This window comes from Fringilla coelebs (genome assembly GCF_963513975.1).
Source record: "Fringilla coelebs genome assembly, chromosome: Z".
Taxonomy (NCBI): domain Eukaryota; kingdom Metazoa; phylum Chordata; class Aves; order Passeriformes; family Fringillidae; genus Fringilla; species Fringilla coelebs.
This window is the reverse complement of record NC_140031.1, coordinates 59558410-59580110: the sequence shown is the minus strand read 5'-3', so window position 1 is coordinate 59580110 and position 21701 is coordinate 59558410. Positions and strand designations below refer to the sequence as shown.

The 21701-nt window shown below is 42.8% G+C and overlaps 1 protein-coding gene across 4 annotated transcripts in view; it reads right to left on the bottom strand.

Moving 5' to 3' along the window:
- Positions 1-11182: 11182 nt before the first annotated feature.
- TEK (TEK receptor tyrosine kinase) overlaps positions 11183-21701 on the bottom strand; it is a 38992-nt gene continuing 28473 nt past the window's right edge. For 3 of the 4 annotated variants that reach the window (XM_084225749.1, XM_084225750.1, XM_084225751.1), the window contains 11 exons: positions 21217-21516; positions 20560-20717; positions 19112-19322; positions 18027-18137; positions 17500-17690; positions 16957-17070; positions 16011-16081; positions 15392-15432; positions 14181-14277; positions 13586-13685; positions 11183-13446 (listed from right to left, as the gene is read on the bottom strand). In XM_084225749.1, coding sequence (XP_084081875.1) covers positions 13372-13446; positions 13586-13685; positions 14181-14277; positions 15392-15432; positions 16011-16081; positions 16957-17070; positions 17500-17690; positions 18027-18137; positions 19112-19322; positions 20560-20717; positions 21217-21516 — 1469 coding nt within the window. In that variant the 3' untranslated portion in view covers positions 11183-13371. The remainder of the gene's footprint in view (positions 13447-13585; positions 13686-14180; positions 14278-15391; positions 15433-16010; positions 16082-16956; positions 17071-17499; positions 17691-18026; positions 18138-19111; positions 19323-20559; positions 20718-21216; positions 21517-21701) is intronic. The other variant, XM_084225752.1, reaches the window with a different exon arrangement.

Genomic DNA, 21701 nt, shown 5'->3' with positions numbered 1-21701 from the left:
TGCAGTAAAGGCAAAAGCAGGGCAGAAGGCTGCAACCTAGCCAATGCCAGAGTCAACATGTGTGTGCTAGTCTGGCCATATTGATCAGAATAGTTGGCTTCCCAGATTGCCTTTAGACTGCATTTGGAGACAAAATAGTTCAGAGCAATTGTTTGGTTGTGATGCTGGTTTCATAATGGTGATGTTTGCATGACTGCTATCACTTCTACTACTCCTTCTACAGTTTGCTTGGATAAAAATTCTACATTTTCGTTAGTTCCCTAGGAGGAGCATCAGGTGATAGCAAAAATAACAGAGGAACAGGGTCTTTTAAAGTACACCACAAATGTTAAAAAATTGTATTCTTACAAGAATCCCTAGAAATCAGAGAGGAAGAGGTGTTTTCAAAGTGCACCAAATGAAGGAAAACACATTTTTTTCTTTTTTCCAATCCTACTTGGATATTTTAGCTGTATGCTTAGGGATTTGCATCAAAGAGACACATCTATGTGGCAGGGCCCTGCAGGCAATTCTTAGGAGGAAGCCTGCAGCCCCTTCGCTGCATGTTCCTCCGGTACCAGGCACTTTGTCACAGCTAAAGCCCAGCTGGTAAATACTCTTGGAATACTAAGCATTGGCCTCAATCCCTGCACTCTAAGAAAGCACAGCAAGGCCTTGGTGACTCTGCAGAGCAACCGAGTTGCTCCTTGCAACTCCTGGTAGCTGCCAATGCAGTGCTGTCAGAGAATAAGAGGTCAGGTATAGAACAGAGCCCAGTTTGCTCAGTGTCTGCCATCAGCTGTTGGGACGAAAGGAGAATAGATCTACTCCTCCTTGGCTCTGAACTCAATGAAACCCATGTTCTGTCTTGAGTGGAGTCAACAGCTTGTAACGGTGCTCAGCCTGGCTCTGGCTTTTTCACAGTGCCTGTCAGTGGCCATTCGTGGGCTTTGCCAAGCTTTTTGTCACACCTGCCCTGCCACTGACAGCTGCTGTGACTGCAGGGGCTGGGGCCTTCCTTAGCTGTGAGGTTTCAGCAGCCACCCCGTTGCTGCAGCTTTGCCTGCACTCGTGACAGGATCAGCATCTCATTTGTGCAGCTGTCGGTGTCACGGCAGCCCCGGAGGAGCGGCGCGGTCCTTGTTCGCCATCTGGGCCGTGCCCTTTGGGAAGATGGGGCACGTGGGTGCTGTTCAAGGGCCCGAGTGCAGTGCTAGGGACTGCTGCAGCCCAGGCTGAAGACAAGGAGTTGTAGTTCTTCACTAAATGGGGAATGGGCAAAGTCATCTGCAGAACTTTGCCTGGTCATAAATGAACAGGGTCCTAATTCTTACAGCCATTGTTCTTGCTCATAGCATGAGCTGCTGTTCTCGAAAAATGTCAAGGCATTCTTTAGGCAAACGGCAGGGAGGTAGAGAAGGTCCCCTCCTCTCCTGGGTTTCACTTTGCAATGTTCTTTCTGCTCTGCAAAAAGCAGCCATCGATAAAAATCCATCACAGATTCCAGGGTGCATTGAAATTTCAGAAGTAAGAAAACTCTTGTTGAATCTCACAAGGGAGCGTTAACGGCCAAGAAGATGAAGGCTCCTGATTTTTCAGCCCTCCCTCCCCTTTGCAGATGACAACCACTTGCCATGGTGCCAGTTCCTTTCTGCTCTCGGTCTGCTCTGATGGTTTCTCCGTTGGCCTAGTCTCCAGTTCAAAGGAGTGTGCAGAATCAGACTCGGTGCAGGCCATGTGTGTTACACAGCTGTCTGTCTTACTGGGGCTGCTCTTGTTGTTGTTCTTGTTGCCATTATTGTTTGCTAACTGACCATAAATTGCTCTGAGGCCCAGAAAGTGGAGCTGAGATTCAGGTCTCCTGGAAGTCAGGATCTCTGTTTTGAAGTTTGCTTCTTGCATTTTCTTTCTTTCAGGGAGTGTGGTGAGCGTGGAAGACCCAGAAAAGAAATACACTGGATGGAAAGTAATTGCAAGAGGGTGAGTGCAGCCACGCTTACTCCTCCAGAACCACGGGTTACGTGTATGGCTGGTGTAATATCAAGAAGGAAGTCAGGCAAGCTGCGAGCATCTTCAGACCCTGGCTTTAGATTGTCCCTGTCTCAGTACTGATCACAAGGCATCATCAAAGATAACTGGATGCTGGCACTCAATGTCTTGCCTGTCCCTCAAGTGAGAGGCACCAGTTTGCTTCTTTTCCCAGGAGACATGTTTTTGCATGATTCAAAGTAATACGGCCACACTACTGAAGGAAGAAAAAACGGAGAGAGCAGCATCTTGCCACCTGAGAGCTGTCAGAGAGTAGCATTTCTTTCCAATATCTTGCTGAACACAATTTTCAGTGGTCAGAACAATAAGAAAGGCTTGTGTGGTGCTGCCTGAGTTTGGTAGGCAGAATCAAAAGAGAGCTCTGAGTCCAACAGGACTGTGTGCTTCATTGCCTGGAAAGGCGCACCACAGGCACAAGCATAAAAAGGAAGAGGCAAAGAAAACCCTCACATCCATAATCTTGTGTGTACAATTAAAGGTTTGTAGCAGCCCTTTTTCTTCCTGTTGGACCCAGCTTTGCTCTTGGACAAGCTGCATGGCAGAGGGCTGCTGGGCTGCCGTAGTATTGCCTGAAGAGTAGGCAAAGGCTGGTGTTTTTGGGACAGTGCAGGCAGCAGAGAGCTCCTGCCTGGGCTGCCTTTTGCTTCTCAGCAATGAACAGCTTCTCTTTTCTTGCCACTGTTCTCTTCCTAGGGGTTTTGGAACCGTTTATAAGGCCTTGGACGCTGCCACAGGACGAGCGGTAAGTGCCAATAGCCCATGCTGGTTTTGCAGCTCCTGAGCACTTTCCCTTGTGATGTGATCTGTGGCCAGAGCTTTGTGTTACCTGTCTTTGCTGCAAAGGCTGTCTAGAGGCAGGCTGCAAAATGCATTTTGGACAGACTTTGACTTGCATTCTGAATGAATGCCAGGAAGGCAGTGGTGTCTTTCCAAGAAGGCCATGCCATCTTGGACTTACTGGATAAGTGTGCAGAGGTTAGCTGATGGCAGCAGCTGTGATTCTGGCCCAATTCCTCTTGAGCCTCTGTTCAGACACAGATAGGATTTCCCACTGTTTCTCATACAGGAACACTTGGAAAAGACCTAAAAGAGGAGAGATCTTGTCTGGAGGGCAGTTTTGTGTTTCAGTCCTAGGGAACCTTGGTCCCACACACACACATATGCGCGCACAGATCAGTGAGAAGGAGTTGATGAAGAGCCTTAAATCATACAACCGTGTGTTGGTCCTTTGTGGCTGACATTCCATTACAGAGATGTTATTTGTACTGAACTGACATGCTGGTGTCTTGGAGAGTCCCACAGCTCTTTGGGGCTAAAAGTTCAGAGTCCGGAATTCTCATTTCTGGCTCTCAGAGAAAACAACTCCATCTTCCTGCTAGCTCCTTATCCACCAGCAGTGCTGTGCTGAGCAGCTGCACTTGGAGGGGTGTCTACAAGGAATCTGAAAGCCCCAAGCCCTGCTTATCACCTGCAGTGCATCCATAGTGGTCCACAGAAAGGATTATTCATTTTTTAACCCACTCAATAATTACATGTCTAAACCCTGTTCAAGAATGTTCTTCAGAGATGCAAAATCCAATCTGAAGAAGTTAGGATGTGCTAGGATGGTAACTTTCCTTTGAGTGGCTTTGGAATTCTTTTTCTGACATTTTTTTCTCTGTGATGTATTTGTGTATTGACTTTGGAGCACAATCAAGAATGGCAGCAGTTTCTGAAGCACTGATCAAAACCCCTAGAAATGCTAACTTCTTTTCAGCAGGTTGAGTTTCTTTTCACAGAAGCAAAATCACTTTGGCTTGCAAAACACCTGTAAATGATAACAGTAGTGATCAACAAGGTCTAGTTGAGGAGTCTGCAAGGGCCGAGAGTGCAATTAGCACGTTGTAGCTGATGGTTTAGAGCCTCTTTTTACCCAGGAGACAAGGCTTCCTGGCCTGTGAGTGCACGGAGAAAGAGGCCCTTGTAATGTCTGTTGCTAACGGCTTTCAACATCATCCTAGGTGGCCTTAAAGGAAATTGATCTCCAGTACCAGGGCTGCGAGGAAGTCTTGAAAGAAATCCTGGTCATGAGGGAAATGATCAACCCCAATATTGTCACCTACCTAGAAAGGTAAGTAGTTCTGGTATTTTTAGGGGAATGTCAGTTTCCATGCATGCAAGGCAAAGGTTTCAAAGCTCTTTGCTGAGTGGCAGAAATTGATATTGCTCTTAACATCAATCCACTCCTGTAGGAGGCATGGGAGGAGATAGTACTTTGTTCCCAAGAATGGTTCCTGGCATAAATAGCTTAGAGATTGTTCTCAGAAACCTGCCTCTCTTACTAATCCAGCAGCTTGTATCTTCACTTGCTGCATGTTCTTTTCCTCTTTTGGGGCCTGATTTCTTTTTCCCAGTGTCAGAGGAGAAGTGCTGAGACAGCATCACGGAAATGATGTCACTTGTGCTGGTCCCACAGTTTTCTATTGTCTTGCATGCCAAAAGACTAGGCTAGGAGACACATCATTTGCCGGGTTTGAAATTGTTTTTCCTGTTTGTGACTGTCCTTTCTGCAAGGTTTTCCAAAGGGTGTCGGCAGTGCTGCACCTCTGCCTGCCCTGTGCAAAAGCTGTGAAAACTGTGTCTCCTTGCTGCTGGAGTTAATGGTGCAATTTGTGGATGAAGATGGTGAAGCAGCTGCTGGGATGTGTCTGCTTCCAGATTTGTCTTTGCTATCACAAAACTGCCCTTTTCCCCTGCTTGCCACATAAGCCGTCTCCTTTCCCACGGCTGTGCGTTTACGTGGCACAGGTTGCCAGCCCTGCATAGCCTTGGTGGAGAGTGTCTTCATTTTATTCCGTCTGCATTTACCAGTGACCTGGAAGCAAAACTCAGCTGTAGTCTTTTCTTCCATAGAGCCCTTTAGCTGTGCACATTCAGCTCCACGCTGTTGTTTTCATCTTCCAGCTACCTTGTCAGTGAGGCTGTCTGGCTGGTGCTGGAGTACATGGATGGAGGCTCTTTAGCAAAAGTGGTCAGCAAGCAAAGGCTGGCTGTAGGACACATGGCAACGGTCTGTCAGGAGGTAAGGGATCATGCTTGTGCTTGGGGTGCCTTGGACAGCCTCATCCTTTGCAAGTGCTGCTAAGTGAGTGATTCCAAGTTCAGAGCTTTCTTGCTGTGCAGCTCTTGTGCTCTAAAGAAAGAGCATCTGGTCTGAACTGCCTGCCAGTGTCCCTGCCCTTACTATAGTCTGCTCTTTACACTTACCTACTTTTGGTAAACTCTCTGTCTCTTTTAAACTTTTATTTTCTGTTCTGTCCTTTGCCCCTCCAAGCCTTTGCCCAGAACATTTCTGCATCGCCTTCTTTGCCTGTAAGCTCAAAGATGCTGCTGTCTGAGTTATAAATCAACAGCAAGGGCAAAGAGAGACTAATCTCTCTTTTGGGTCTCAGCTTCAAAGGAGGGCATGGCACCTACCACAGTGCTTGCTGCTGAAAACTGACAAATGACTTGAAATGACTTTCAAATTGGCTGTCCAGGCAGCCTTACAGCCCTTTTCCTCCAGTCTCCTACCCAGCAGCGATGCCCTTGGTAGCCGAGGCAGGGACTTTTCCTCTTTTGGCACACCGTTGTTTGTCCCCTGAATGGCGAGCGCGCATCTGCTGCAGCAGCAGTCATTCTGAGTGGCTTTGCAGGGAACAGTCTGTTTCCCCCTCAAAGATAATAGGCCTTCCCTTAGAAAGATCCTGTTCTCCCAGGGTTGCAGCAGCAAGCTCTTCCTCTTGCCAGCACTCACTGCTCCTTTGAGGTCTGTGAATCTTCAGGAGCACTTTCCTTTTGCACGTGATGCAATCAGATCAGGCTAACTTTTGGCCTCCTGTTTCTTTTTTTCTCTCTCAGTGCCTGAAAGGCCTGGCTTTCCTTCATGCCAACCGGGTGATCCACAGAGACATCAAAAGCGACAACATCCTTCTGGGCCGGGATGGCTCTGTCAAGTTGGGTGGGTATTCTTGCTCAGGGCACAGCTGTAGGCTGCTGGGAGTCTAAAAAGCAACAAGTAGCAAGAGTAACTTTGGTTTGTGTCTGTCCATTCCAGTGGGAGGGAGGTTACAATGGAAAACTTTTGTGGAAATGAGGAAAAGCCACCGCCCTGAGAATGGTGGTGGGTTTGTTAAATGGACAATTCCAAGTTTCCTCGGCTGCATCCCTGAAGAAAGAGAGCACAGCTGCTTCTCCAGCTAGATTCAGCTCGACATTCTGAGACTTAGGTTGAGGAAATCTTTTCCTTGGTTTCCTACTTGAAGCAGTATTTGGTTTTCTCCTCAGCTGATTTTGGCCTCTGCGCTCTGCTCAGCCCTGAGCAGAGTAAGCGGAGGTCGATGGTGGGGACAACTTGCTGGATGGCACCCGAGGTGGCGAGAGGAGAGCCATACGGCCCCAAAGTGGACACCTGGTCCCTTGGCATCGTGGGAATAGAAATGGCCAAGGGAGAGGCTCCTTATGTTTGGGAGAGCAGTGACAGGGTAAGGTGCAAATATGCTCAGATACCGCTGCCCTTCTAGTCAGTCTCCAGTAGACTAAATCCCATCCCCAGAGCTTGGAGGAGTTCCAAGAAGGCCCACTTCTAAAAATGTCCCTGGCGCTCACATCAGCTGTCAAGGCAAGACCTGTTGCCCCTTGGAAAAGCTGGGGCTGCACTGGGGCCTTTTTACTTTTGGGAGAGAAGGCTCATCTCTGACCATCTGCTCGGCAAGAAATTGCCACTGCAGACTGGAGCCTAATAAAAGATGGCATCTAGGTGAGCACTGAAGGATACGGAAGAATCACGCAGGGTCTCGTGTTTCCTTTCACCTCAGGCTAAAGATCTGATAGGCAAGCAGGGCGTACCAGATCTGCACGAGCTCAAGCTACCCTCTGGCTTGTGTGAATTTCTGGGCTGCTGCCTGCAGATGGATGCGGACAGGCGAGCCTCTGCCAAGGAACTTCTGCAGGTACGAGGCAAAGGGGCTGCAGGCCAACCAGCTGTTCCCTGTCAGGGCTTGCTCCTCCTCCAAACCCTAGGCCATCAGATGGGTCCCCCACAGAGTAATCTCCCCTGTGGCTGCTTTTTAAAAGAGAACCAAGTAGGATCCAAGACTAGCTGAGTTTAGAAGGGACCAGTGAAGGTCGTTTAGTCCAAACCCCCTGCCACTGGCAAAGACATCTTCAAATAGATCAGGCTGCTCAGAGCCCCAGCGCACCTGACCTTGAATATTGCCAGTGGCGGGGCATCTCCCAGCTCTCTGGGCAGCCAGTGCCAGGGTTTCAACACTCTCCTCATAACAAGGTTCTTCCTTAGAGCCTATCTGAATTGTCTTTTAGTTTAAAAGCACTCTCCCTTGTTCTCTTGCAATTGGCCCTGCTAATAGATGTGTCCCCATCTTTCTTCTAAGCCCCTTCAAATATTGACGGCTCTCCTTGGGACACCTTACCATTCTGCAGGCTAAACAAGCCAAAATCTCACCGCGGTTCCTCAGAGGAGAGCTTCCACCTTCTGGTCATTGCTGAGGCCCTCTTTTGCTCTCGGCTGGTGTATTCAGGTTTACCTGGTAGCAAAGGAACCAAAGTATTGCAGTGCTTGGGAAGGAGGCCTGCAGTGGGGGGCTTGAGGCACACAACAAAAGCAGTCTCTGCCAATCAGTTCTAGATTGGTCTGTGGGAAGGTGGGGGCTTTGTGGGGACTGACTGTGAACAACCGAGGCCACCCGGCTTGTCCTTCCTGCCCCACTCTTAGAGGATTCTGCCAGCCAAATGGGGACAGCTGAGCAGGATTTGTGCCAGCCCCACGTGCGGCCTGGCCCGCTCAAGTAGATGAGAACCGCTGCGGTTTTGCTGCCACGTTTTGTGGCAGCCAGGCAGCTGGGGACCGTGCCACTTCCTCAGCTCTCCCTGCTGGGAAGGAAGATGCCAGCCAGCCCAGGAGGAGGGGGGCATGCCAAGGCAGACACTGCTCTCCTTGCAAGCCAGAGCTGAGTCCATCTGCGCTCTGCCGCTTGTGTCTGTGAGCTTGTGGGCGCTAGAGGAACCCACCTTGACCCTGCTCAAAGCACAGTTTGGAAAATCATGGTTCCTTTTCCCTTTATCTTGTTTAATTTGGTTGTTTTGGTTTCTTTTTCCCTTTGGGCAGCATCCATTTCTCAAGCTAGCGGAGCCTCTCTTCAGCCTCTTCTGAGAGCCTGATTGCTGTCATCCCTGCAGCAAAGTAATGCAGGAAGCAGAGGAGATGACAGGGACCACTTCAGCACGTAGAGAACGGAGCCTCTGAGAACAGGCAGAAATCCTGAAGAGAGAGGGCCCAGGAAACAGGCAGCCTGAGGCAAGAGTGGGAAAAGAAGGTGCCATCTCCTTTTCTCCCATCTGCTGATCCTCCCTCTAAATTTCTGCTTTGGACAGCATTGCTGGAGGGCACAAAGTCACTGCTGATGTGCAGATTTGAGGAAGGCAGGAGTGGCATTGCAGGCCTGAAGAGAATGGAAAGGCCAGAGCTGTGTCTCAAGAGGAGGGAGCTCCCACAGGAAGCCACCTGCAGAGGCCTGGATGTCAGGCTGCTGAAGAGGTGCCTGAAGCTGCTGGGAACATCCTCTGCATTTGTCCCATGGAGAAGTGTACTACGTGTTTTCCTCAGCTTGAGCTGTAGGGCGGGTTTCTCCTGACTTTGTTGTCAGAGGGACATTTTGGACTCCCTACAGAAGCCATTGTTGTGCTTGGAGGCAGACAGGGAGCACCTTGAGGCATTCCTTTTGCCTTTAAGGGCAGCTGGACTGGTTAGTCTTTGCCTGAACTTCCCTGTGCAGTAAAGGCAAAAGTGGGCATTGTTTCCTGAGCAGCAGAAGGCTGCAACCTTGCAAATGATCCAGGGAAGGTGTGTGTGCTAGTCTGGTTAAACTGATCAGAATACTTGGCTTCCTAGATTGCCTTTAGAATCCTGATTTGTCAGCAGTCATTGGAGACCAAATACTTCAGAGAAATTGATTGGCTTTGGGGCTGGTTTCAGACTGGTGGTGTTTTCATGACTGCTATCACTTAACTATTCCTTCTACAGATCCCACCATGGGCACCCACCATGTAAATCTCCACTCAAGGTGCTTTTCAATTGAAAACAAAGGAAACTTGCAGTGAATCAATTGCAGAAGTGGAGTGCATGACCAGGAGCACTTCAGGATTACTTTCTCCAATGCCAGCTCAGAGCCAGACACAGAATAAAAATTCTAGAAACCCTCAAAAGGTAGAAAGATTCCCCTCCTTGTCACCCAGGGAATAGTGCCTGATGTTCACTTCTAAATTGCCCATTCTTTCTTAAAGATATATAGTCCCTTCTGTGGCTGTTCTGGTGTGGCTTGGAATTGGGAACGGTCTCCTCCCTTTATCTGTTCCAGCCTACACTTTGGAATACAGCCCACTGCCCCAGCTTTGCTCTGGCGAGGACTTCTGGGTGAGGAAGAAAGTTCAATTGCATTTCCAGCCAAAAGGCAATGAAGAGCAGGACAGCCAAAACATCCTGTGGGGACACAGGTTTTCATCTGTGCACACAGAGGCCTTGGTTCCTGCCTGGTGTAGATGGCATGTGTCCTCTGTGACTGCTCCCACTTCCCAGCTGGCCATGGCTAATAGATACAAGGCTCTGCAAGTGGAACCAAAGAAGGTTGGCATGTCTGCTGCCAGTACAGGAGAAGAGAGAGCAAAGAGCCTGGGTGGTGCCTGGCCAAGGAGGGACAGCACCCGCTGGACCGGCTCACTGTCAACAGAGAAGGACTGGTGGGTGGCACCACGCTTGGGGGCCATCTGGGGCTCTGCATCATGAACAGCCTCCATCCTTGACTGGGTTTGTCCCTCTTTCTGTGTCTTCTCTTGTCCCAGTGCTCAGTGGCTGCTCCCCAGGAGAGCCTCATATGTCAACCTTTTCCATTTGGAAGCTCGGTCTGGAGAGTGAATTCTCCCCTCTGTTTGGTGGCAGACACCAGGGCCTGTCTTCTGCAGTCCCAGGTGGCACTGAAGGCCGCCCGGTGCCTCAGGCTGGTGTGACCCCAGCACAAACAACAGGAGACAGTGGCAGCTGCTTGTTTCCAAAGTCACATTCTTCAGGGGCAATGTGCCATGTGTGTCTTTTGTCCAGCCCAGCCCCAGACCTGGGGATCAGATGCAGGCACTGCTGCTGCTGCCGCTGAAGTCAGCGAGGATTTGGTGGTTGGATGCCATCCCAGCAGAACTGGTCACCTATGAAGCCGTGTGCTCTGCAGATCTCTGGGCTGCACGGCTGTGAGGGAACTGTCCCTTGTTGTTATTGCCTACCAGGGAAAGCTGTGCCAGCCAAGTGTGTATCAACTCAGCAAATAGGGAATACACAAGTATATACACAAGTCTCCTCCATCTGTGTCTGCTGAGAGTGGTGACCTTTGAGATCAAGTGGCACAAAGTCAAATTGCTTCAGGTCCCTCTCTGTATCTCCATGTTAGGTAATGCTGCTAAATCGGCCTGCAGCACAGCAGCAGGGGAAAAAGCCTCTCAGCTCAGCAGGTGCAATAAGCTGTCATTTATCCTGAGGAATTTCTTTTTATAAAGGACAGAAAAACTAGTTAAAAAGTAAGATAACAGGGAATAATGGTTCCAAATATTTCAACAGTTGTGGTTTCTCTGTTTCTCTAAGCCCTTCTTCCTGTAGCCTGTCTAACTAGTCTCTGCCTCACATCTCCCATTTCTGATGGGGTTTGTCCATTTTGAATGAGTGGTTTCTTAGCACCATCATTTACTAAGTTCCACATTCTGTTTAAACTGTTTTGTCTGGCTTTCTTTACATTGATTACAGCCAGTTCCCTACAGATATGTCCAGGGAAGAAATGTAGAAAATTGTTACGTGCTACACTGTGAAAGAATATAAGGAGAATATTTGTAAGGAGACCTAATTGTTTTTCAGGACAGTTTATAGTGACACTTAAGTACTTAAAATGCAGGCAGTATTAAGAGCTATTGAGTTGATGAATGACACTCTGATGCTTTAATTATGTGACATAATGTTCCAGGTAAAAATTTGCCACAGATGCCAAAAATTTGCCACATTCACATCAAGTGCAAAACAGTCATTTGTGTCTGCTTGTTAGAAATGTATAAAAGTATGAGACAAGAACCTCTTTGTACCTCTGAAAAATTCTATACAGAAATTGGAGCAGTTCCAGCAGATGGTTTTAGCCACATTTGCCTGAAGTCTAGAAAACACCCTTGGAGGTACATTCTTAGTCACCTCATTGATTGGTAAGAATGTACTTCAACTGCAAATTGCAATGCCCACACTTCAAAAACCACTGGCCAAGTAGTCTGTTTTGAAAAATGCAGTGGAATTTGTTTCTTCTTTTTTTTTTTTTTTTTTAGTTTTTATTTTCAGCCTGTACTTTGGTCCAGTGAATCTGTTTGCTCTGTGTAAACTTCAAAGAAGAGACCGGACCCTGGGTTCTAAGGCAGAGTTGGTTTATTTCAGTTTGAGCTGGGTGCCACCAGAGAGGGACCCGGACCAAAGAAATCCCTGGGCCTTTATATACCCTTACAGTCTGTGCACTCGACCTTCACGCACTTGTCACGTGCCCTGCATGAGCCTCTTTGTCCTATGGGGTTTTATGGTCAGGGGTCTTCTAACACCTCATTGGAATCTCCATGTTCATGTGCCATTAACTGCTCTTGGGGCAGTCTTGGGACCCTCCAGGGTTTCAGCCCTTATGTGAAGATAACCAGTCTTTCTCTGTTTTCTCCCCTGCTTAGCCATTATGATAAGAGTTCATTTAAAGTTCACCTATGTTAAGTTTTGAGCAGGGCCCTCTCATGCTAAGGTGAAAGCAAGTTACAATTAAACTTAAAACTACACAGATAATTTCTAATATTCTACAAGTAAACTTGTTTTAATCCCCAACAATAAACTCCTAGTTTACATCTAGCACCTGGTTTACAGTGCAAGTTCTGCCTATCTCAAGGCTGCACAAGTCATCTCAGCACCCTTGTTTGTTGGCTTATTCCCTTTTAATATGGAATATTCTATTTGAGTCAGTCTGGTGTATGTCATTAATGTTACTCTATACTCTGCTGTGATACCCCCACCTTGTAACCAATCACATACCCATACACAAAGAATCAGGAGAAATCTTGCACTCTCTCAAGCATCTTTCTCCAAGTCTGAGGGGATGACCTGTTGCACCCAACTGGAACGTCATTGTGGTCTGATGGACAGTTGTGAGCTGGTGAGTCAAGGGCAAGAGGGGAACATATGTGCAAAACATGAAGTTGGCTACTGTGTGAAACTTGTATAGGGTAAATCCACCAAAACCCTTGTACTTGGCTTGACACCAGAAGTTCAAACCAATCCTGCAGGTATTTGTCTTACCTAAGGATTGGGACCTTTCTGGCAGGACAAATATCACTGTTTTGAAGCGTTTGAGTATGATATTTTGTAAGAAGCCATACCACACTACAGACAGAATGAAAGGGTAAAATAAACAAAAGTAAGTAAACCCTGCTTGTATATAATAGGTAGTAATTTATAATTATGCAATGAAATTATTAAATGAAGTACAAATTGAGTAAGTCTCATGTGTATCTAGGCAAGTTGTAAAAATGTGGTTTACAATATGTAGTATGCTCCTCAACACTGCGCTTCATGAATATTGCTGTATGGCTACCACTGATAACATTAAACACTTCAAAATATATGTATATTTTGTATATGGGCAAAAACTGACAGTCATGATAGGCAGTAAACAATAGCATGTCTTTTATCTTACAAGTGTCAACAGGGCTTTTGACTGGGTTACTTCTACTAGCTGACTTTTGCATTCAAACAGGAGTCTGTCTTAATTATCCTTGTTGAGGACACTGGATTACAACTTCCATTGTTGCACTGCAACTGCCCAGCATTTTTGTTTCAAACACAATGAAATGTATATGGAATACTGCAATAAGTTACCACTTTGCTATGAGTAGCTCTTTGGAAATATAAAAAAACCTCTAAGATGTCAATACTTAATGCATTACAATATGTATGTAGACATTATATCTACATATATCTAGGAAAAAAAAAAAAACCCTGTGAATGAAACAACAGATTTCATTACTTTAGTCTATACCTGCTTTAGAAAGTTTATACACTTCTACAGCCTGTGAAGGCAGAGGTGTATATCACTGTGTGATATACACACGCATAACTGTGGTAAAACAGTATTGCTGTATTATATGTAGTTAGAGCTATACACAGTTCTACACATCACATCACATCACATTTTGGGCTCCAGCAGATTGAATTTTGGTTTTCTGCAATACATCATTGATGAATGAAGATTTTTTTCTGTCTTAAGCAGCTTCTTCAGCGGAGCAATCAATGCCTGCATAAGTAAATTTCTCATACAGTGTGGTATTCACATAGGTCTGGAAAGGAAATAAGCAGAGAAGATGTGATGCAAGGTGCATTACCTCAAGAACCCCAAATAATATTGAAATTATGCAATTAGCCTAATTATATCATTGTAAGTATATATATTTACATAAAATAGAGTTTTATTCTTACCTTCCTGTCTTCTAACATCCTGTTCAGTGACACCAGTATCTGAGCAAATGATGGTCTTTCATATGGTTTCTCTTTCCAGCACTGTCTCATTAGGTCATACCTTTAAAAATCCAACACCAGCGTTTGATAGTTTAGATACATACATTAAAGTTACAAATTTTTGATAATTTAAAGATTGTGTACATTCCACTTTTCAGAGGGAAATGGATTTCTACATAGCTGAAGTTACATTTTCCATAGTTGATTGCTGTCACAAAAGAACTTTCTTTTACTCTGGAATAATCAAAAAGCTCTCTTTGAGCTAAAACCCTGGTGTTTTGTGTAAAGAACAGGATAACTGGCTGGAACAGAGAGCCTGAGATAGTATTCATGGCAAATTAACATGTGTATGTTGCATACAAAAGGACTTACGTATTTTTCATTTTTTAATGTAGTTTTTATGGTTTTTGTACCTTTAAAATTTTTAATGTAGTTTTTATATTTTCCAGTAAAAAAAATTTGTTTGCTAGCTTCTTGTAGAAATCATCTATTTTCTATAGCTAAAGTTGCTGTTATTCTATTTCTTTTTTGTTTTTTTTTCTGAGGCAATACTCACACTTCATCGTCACAGTTGAGAGGCTTTTCCAGTCGGTACCCCTGAGGGAGTTTTTCATATAGTTCTGCACATGTCATTCCACAATATGGTGTTCCACCTAAAGTTTAACCATTGTCATGGATAGAAGCAGGTTTTAATTAAAAAAAGTTTAATATCATAGTAGAAATTGAAATTACTAACATAGTAACAGCTAAATTAATCCAAAATTAGGGGGTATTTTGCAGCTACATTTTTATTGTTAATGCTTCCTTACTGCTTGATGTACAATATGGAGGAGAAAAGTAAAATTGTCAATTTTCTCATCTGTGTGGCTGGCCTAATTTTCTCTTCAAGTCTGAGGGCCAGGATCTGATAGTATTCAAAATATTTTTTCGATAGCATTGATGTCACTGGGCAAGTCATTCCTTCATTAGCATCATAATGATAAGATCTGGTATGGACTCATGGAGCTCTTACTGTCAGCTGGTTTTGCCCCTTTCTGTAGGTATTTGGTTGCTTAGACTCTTGATTTTCCACACTACATCCATATCTACAGCAAACCCATTTAGTAAGGAAAGCCAGGAACAAATCAGAAATCCAGAGTCCAGTCGGCAATGTGCACCTCAGTCAGTAGCATCTCCTGGTCAGCAGACCATGTGCACATCTCCAGGGCAAATCACAAGAGAGGTGTAACACAATGATTTTGAGTGCTGCAAGGCTGTATCACAATCATGATGGGTAGAGGTATCTGCAGAAATGAACTCTAAATTTTATTTGAAGGTTAATGTTCAAAAATTTTCTTCATTAATTTTGGAGTAGAAGGTGATTGCTTCCCTACTCTGCAATATCATTAAAATATAAGTCTTGATTTGAAATGCAGGAAAGCTGAGAAAAGCCACCCAACAAACTCAAAACATGTTGTACTAAGGCCATATATCATATGATATCCTGTATGTACTAAGGCCATGTATCATATGATATTTAGGTATGGCCTGGGTTTTACAGTGTAATGAAAACCTGGTCATTATGGTTCTTTCTCACTTCAAATGGTACCTGGATTGAAAATTTGATAATTGCATTTCCAAGCATACTGAACCTAAATAAAATGTAGCAGAATAAAACAGAAAGAAAATTGAAATCTATTGTGAAGCAATATTTTTTAAAAGACTGAGTGAATAGAGCTGCCTTGGTGCAGATTGTTTATTTGTGCAGTACATAATGCAGATACTTACCTAAACTAACAATTTCCCATAAGAGGACACCGTAGGACCATCTGCAACACAGGGATATTATGAAGTGGAACAAGACTTAATATTTTTAAATGGCAGGTAATTTTGCTAGTATTTAGGGAACACAAGGAAGTGTGATGTTTTTCTGTATTTTTTATAAAGTTTTGTATAATGATGGGGCTTGTAGAATCAGAAGGTAGGAAAATTAGCAAAATTAATTCACTCTGAGTCAACCAAAGTCCTTTATCAGATTGTGAGCTTTCAGCAAACACTGAAATTACAGAATTGCTTTTCCAAATACAATTTCTAGTTTCCTAAATAAAATACAAATTTCTTCTGAGTTTCCCAAATATTCATCAGGTCTCCAATTTTGAATAAGAAGTATAGCTAAAGTAGCAGGGCACATCCAAGTAGGTTGTGAACACAGAACTTGATCAGACCTTGAGGAAGAAATAAAAGTAACTTTTTTGTTATGGGTTTTATTTTTTGCTTCCATTGCTAACTTATGCTGACATTACTACTGATTATTTTGAGTTGAGGGGATGTCTCATGCTAGTTGTCAAACATTCCTTCATATGGAAAAATATATATTTTTTTTAATGCCACTTGAACACATACTTACACATCACTATTTGTGGTGTAAACACTGTAATTCAAAGATTCAATTGCCATCCATCGCACTGGAAGCCGTCCCTAGAAATTATTTAATGAAAGTTTATTTTTCACTTGCTGGTATAGCAATATTGCAGTTTGTATGCCAAGATTCATTCTGTGTAACCTTAGTGAAAACTGACTTTATGCAAGTAACTTTATCAAGTAAATGAACTTGAGCAGTTTTATAGAAGAAATTCTTTATTATGAGAGTGGTGAGACACTGGAACAGGTTGCCCAGAGAAGTTGCGGATGTGGGAGTGTTCAAGGCCCAGTTGGATGGGGCTCTGGGTAACCTAGTGTAGTGAAAGGTGGGGTTGGAACTAGATGGTGTTGAAGGTACCTTTCCAAACAAATCATTACATGATCCTATGATTATATGATTTGCTTCCCAAAGGAACAGTTCACATGAAAGTTAATAAAAAAATTATCCAATCAGCATCAAGGTGAAATGTAAATATTACCTCAGATGATGCTCTGACCATCGTGTTGCCTTGACAACACAGTGCTATTTCTGGTCTTTAGCTATATGATGCTAATTACATATCTTCTTTCAGATCTTCCAAAGCATTAGTTCTGGACACAACCTGATGTACGTCTGGTTACCTTCTTGCTAGTTTTGGCCTTGTTCAATAGAATTAGACCAGCTTGACTCATCTATTTTACTGTCATTGATATTCATATAAATAATTTTAAATTACATTTTATATTATAGACATGGTATAGGATTTTTTACAAGCAGATGTATTTATGTATATATTAATAAGCATGCATATTTTACATGGTAATTAATAAATTTGAATAATCAATTCTGTAATACCCATAAGTTTGCATTTTTGTTCATATGAAAACAGAGATTAAGAAATAAGAAAACAAAATTAAGGAAACAGACTGCATCTGTTTGTTTTGGTCCTTACCATGGTCTTCTTAACGTAAACTTCCTGACCTCTTGATAAGCCAAAGTCAGCTATTTTTGCAACATAATTTTCTCCAACCAAGATGTTTCTTGCTGCCAAATCTCGATGAATAAACTAAAATGATGATGATTATTATGATAATAATAGTAGTAATAATAATAATAACAACAACTATAATGTAATAATGTAATAAAATAATCAGTATAATTGAGTTTTATATGTATTACTTTACTGCTATATTGAAAATTGCAACCCTTTGGAATAAGAACATAAAACAAAGAAATTGGCTTGGTATGTCACTATCACAAACATTTAAACTTTATCTGAAAATGAAACCAGTTAACTACCATGTTGTTTTAAGTTTTAATGCCTCTTCCATGATGCCCCATGACATAGTATTTAATAAGTTTAAATAGGGACAACAAAATAAGTCTCATTCAGTATGTGCTATAGAAGCTAAAATTAAAAATTAATGTAATTAAAGGGCATATTCCCTGGAAAAGTATTTTCCATGCTTTGAGTGGGTAGAGAGTTAAGACTGACCTGTTTCTGGCTCAAGTAGTCCATCCCTCTGGCAACATCTGCTGCAAAATGCAGAAGTTGCTGAGAGGAAAGTGTAGATGCAGTACTGTTGGCAATAGCAAATGCTGGGTCTGTCTCTAGTACTCTGCTTTTCCGAAGGAAGTCCAGTAAATTTCCATGGGGAGCATATTCAATAGCAAGGTAAAGATATCCTAACAAAACATCAGATAGTGAGCATATCACCAAGTAAGAGATGATTGGTAATAGTCTTGGGAAATTTACACTACCTTGAGTGAAAAAAGGAAATGAACACTGGAGGGAAATGTCAAACAGGCTCATTTCTAGGAGTAGAGGAGAATTTAGAGCTAGTGTTGAGCATCATATCTGGAGTATTAGTGTGGGCTTGTAGGTCTACACACAAGTTTATCTGACCTTTTAACAAATGTTGCACAGAGATCTGCCAGTGTTTCTCTGGAATGTGTGGGCTATATTGTGAGAGGGTTTTTTAAAGCTAGTTTTTAAAGTACATGCATTGAATAGCATCTTACCCCTATGTTCACATGCTCCCAAAAGATTTATGATATTGGGATGATGACCAAGTTTACAAAGAACTTCAAGTTCTCCAGCAAAATCTCTGTGATCATCTTTTGAAGCATACTCTGAAAATCAAAAAAGCAGACATTTATGCTTTAGTTTGAACTGAATTTATAACAATATATTTTTTAATTATAAAAAATATAATTAAAAACTTATAAATTTATAATTATAAACTCCACATTGCTTGGGTTATTACTGTTTCAGCTCCGGTGAAAACAGAAAAACTGTAACATACATTATTATTTACAGAAAAAAGTAGGATTTTTCAATCAGAGGAAAAAAATGTGAGAAACTAGTGTCTGTAGAAGCTATCTGCAGAGAAAGGAAATATCTTAACACACCCTGTCACTCTCCTTCTTACCTGAGAGTGTAAAATGTTGTAGCAGATCTTATGAAAAGCAGCTGTTTAAAAATCCTTCCATATGTGTGCTGTTGATTATTTCTGCCTGTGTGCGGATCTTGGCTATTTTAAAATTAATCATCATATTTAAAAGTGTTTTTCAATTTGCCTAGATAATGACCTGGTGAATTACAATAAAACATGTACATTCTTGCAGTATTGCATATTTTGTAGCTCTGTCTGGAATGTAGCTGTCATGCCCAGTGAAGAAAAAGAAAAGCAATGATCACCATGGTAGGTGCATATATAGATGCTTAGATGCAGTTGTCTCTGAACAGCTATAGCAAACAAGATGAACTAATGCTGTGCCCCAAGACTAACTCTCTGCTCCTATCTATCCAATGCATCTTGCCTTGCAGATGAACTCATGTGAAGCTCATACTGATCTATGAATTGAAAAATACATGATAGTTAATCATATCAAGCACTGAGGAGAAATGGAAAACATCTTTACCCAGCAGAAATACAGTCACTGACAAATATTGGCCTAGTGACACATGATAAAATTTAATTAGCAATTTTTAATATTTATTTTAGCTTTAAAAGAGGGCTACTAAGCATTTTGTGCAAGAGAGAAACATTTGAAATACACAATCAAAACAACTCTTTAGTCACAGAATCCCTGGTCTTTACTACCTTTCATCCTTTTTATTGCAGCATCCATGCGTAAGCCATCTTTCTTAATGCGTGCTTTCAGGACTTGCCCAAAGTTACCTTCCCCAATCACATCTTGAAATTTTATGTCATTCCATTCAAGAACTGGATAAATAGTAGGATCTGGACTGTTTTTGGCTTTCCTGCTCAGAGTGAGAGTACCTGAGTTAAACTGCAGAGCTGGCTCTTCCCTCTGCAACAGAATTAAGAAAATGACATTAACTGTGATTTCTACTTCACTGAGCAATGCCCTGATTATATTTCCCAAATACCTATGCTCACTCATCTATACGAACACACACACAGAGTTCAAACCATCTCTTACATACACCAAACTGAGTACATTAGACAGTTGCACCTACTTTACCTGCAACAAGCAGTTCTGCCCAGATCCACAAAATTAATCAGGCTTCTAATCTGTGTGTAAGTACCTTTTCGATCTGGGCATCCTGAACAGTTTATAATAATTTTGAAGATGAAGGACATGGGCAAAAATAATGTGATAAAACAGGTCTCAAAAATAGTTGTAAGTCTCAGGTTTAAGCTTTATATCATATTAGGCTTAATTAAATCTTGTGTTGGTCAGGCTCAGCAGGAAAGGTGATACAAGAAGAAGCAAGAAAATAAAAAGAGAGAGGAAATTATCTTCCTCCATGCTTAAGGAGACATCTCCTCTTCAGTTACACATTCTCATATATACTGCTATGGGAAAAGTTTTAGGACTAGGAGACAAAGCTATTCAGTGTGGCCTGCAGATTGATCATATCATTGGGTGAGCCCCCTACCCCTGTTTCTGAAACAATCTATTTCGATATGAAGGAACTCTTTGGACCAGCTTCATTCTGCCCCACAGGTTCCCCTCTGAAGGCAGAGAAAAGCAGCAGAAAGCAGAGTGATTTCGAGACTGCAGCAGGATACAAATAAATATGTGTGTATAGAGAGATATCTCCATGTGATGTTAAAATCTTCAGCAATATCCTCACAGCCAAAACTATGATGTTGATAGATCCCTGATGTACTGTCCCCAGGCTGAAAATGGAAGAGCATCTATCAGCAGCTGTTGATGCTCAAAAGCAACATTAAATATTTGGTAGTTTTCAAAATCAGCATGATTTCATAGAGGCAGAACAGGCTCTTCTGTCTGGCTTGGTACTTGTTGAACACAAGTGTGACAAGGCAGAAGAGGGAACACAGCAAATGGTCTGCAAACTTTTTTTCAAGTCAAGTTTTCTACCTCCTAGCCTGTAACTGTGACAGCTTTAGATTTGGGGTCACAAGTAAAGAAAATTAGTACTTTACAACAGTACTAATTGCACACATAAAGAGAAGACAGTGTTTGGGAAAGCCAGGAAAAAGAAATTGGAAGAAAACACAGGAAAAGATGAGCTTAAGTTAATAACCAAACTGACACAGGAAAGCTAGAAACCCACCACCACATTTTGGAAAGCCTGAGCCATTCGACGCTGGAAGTTGGCTCGCTTTAACTGCAGCATGATGAGAAAGGCCAGGAGAATTGTTACACAGGTCATCCCTGCAGATCCAAGGATAGCAATAAGCAGCATTTTGCCTCCTTTTGATTCATATAGAGCTGTTGAAGAAGGACATAAAAATTCATCATCATTTACAGCTTATTCAGAATTTAGCAATACATTAGCGATGTATAACTGAATACTTCTCTCTTGTAAACTGTTTAAAGAGCTAAGGATACATCCTTTTGTTTTCCAAAAATGTCAGAAACATTGGATGCTCTGAATTTCAGATATATAAGCACCTACATATCCTATTGAATTCAGTCAGAGCAGAGATGAGGCCACCTTCAGTGATCTAATGGTCTTGCTGTATGCAGCTCTTCAATTTTTGAGTCACTGGGCCCTTTTTAGTGGATATACACAAATGGTGCATGTCGTCACTTCATCAATACCATGCAGTGAAATAAGAATTAAATTTTGATGGTGCTGTGTTGTGAGTCAGAATTAATAGCAAAAGAAAACTCAGAATAAAGCATTAGTATTATGACAGTGTCTTAGCTAGCTAGTTTATACAACCAGTCCTGGTTTGTGCAAATCCAGTGTGGTAGATTAACTAACCTTTTGTTTCTGGAAGGGTCTTCAGTTCAAACGATGTGTTTGGGTTGCTCAAGCCAATGTTATTCTGAGCATTAATCTGAACCTGGTACACAGTGTCTGGCTCGAGGCCCTTGAGGTGATATTGAGTAATGCTGGTGTTCTTTATGACAATATCAATGTGGTTGTACTCAGCCTTGCCATAAATTTTGTAGCTGATGATGATGGAGGAGATGGAATGACCCTCAGCAGCTGTCCAAGAGATGACTGAGGATGTGTCTGTGGTGTTAGAAAACCTGATGTTGTTCGGTGCAGGAGGGATTCCTGAGAACAAACACAAACACACAAGGCATTGGCGTGTACATCCACCTCTTTCTCCTTTCCACAGAGAACAAAACATTTTCCTCGGTGCTTTTGCTGTGCTAAACAGAATTTGTTGATGAGCTATGGTAACGGAATGCAATAATTTTATGATCTCGATGTGCTGTCATCCTTGTAGCAGTATATTC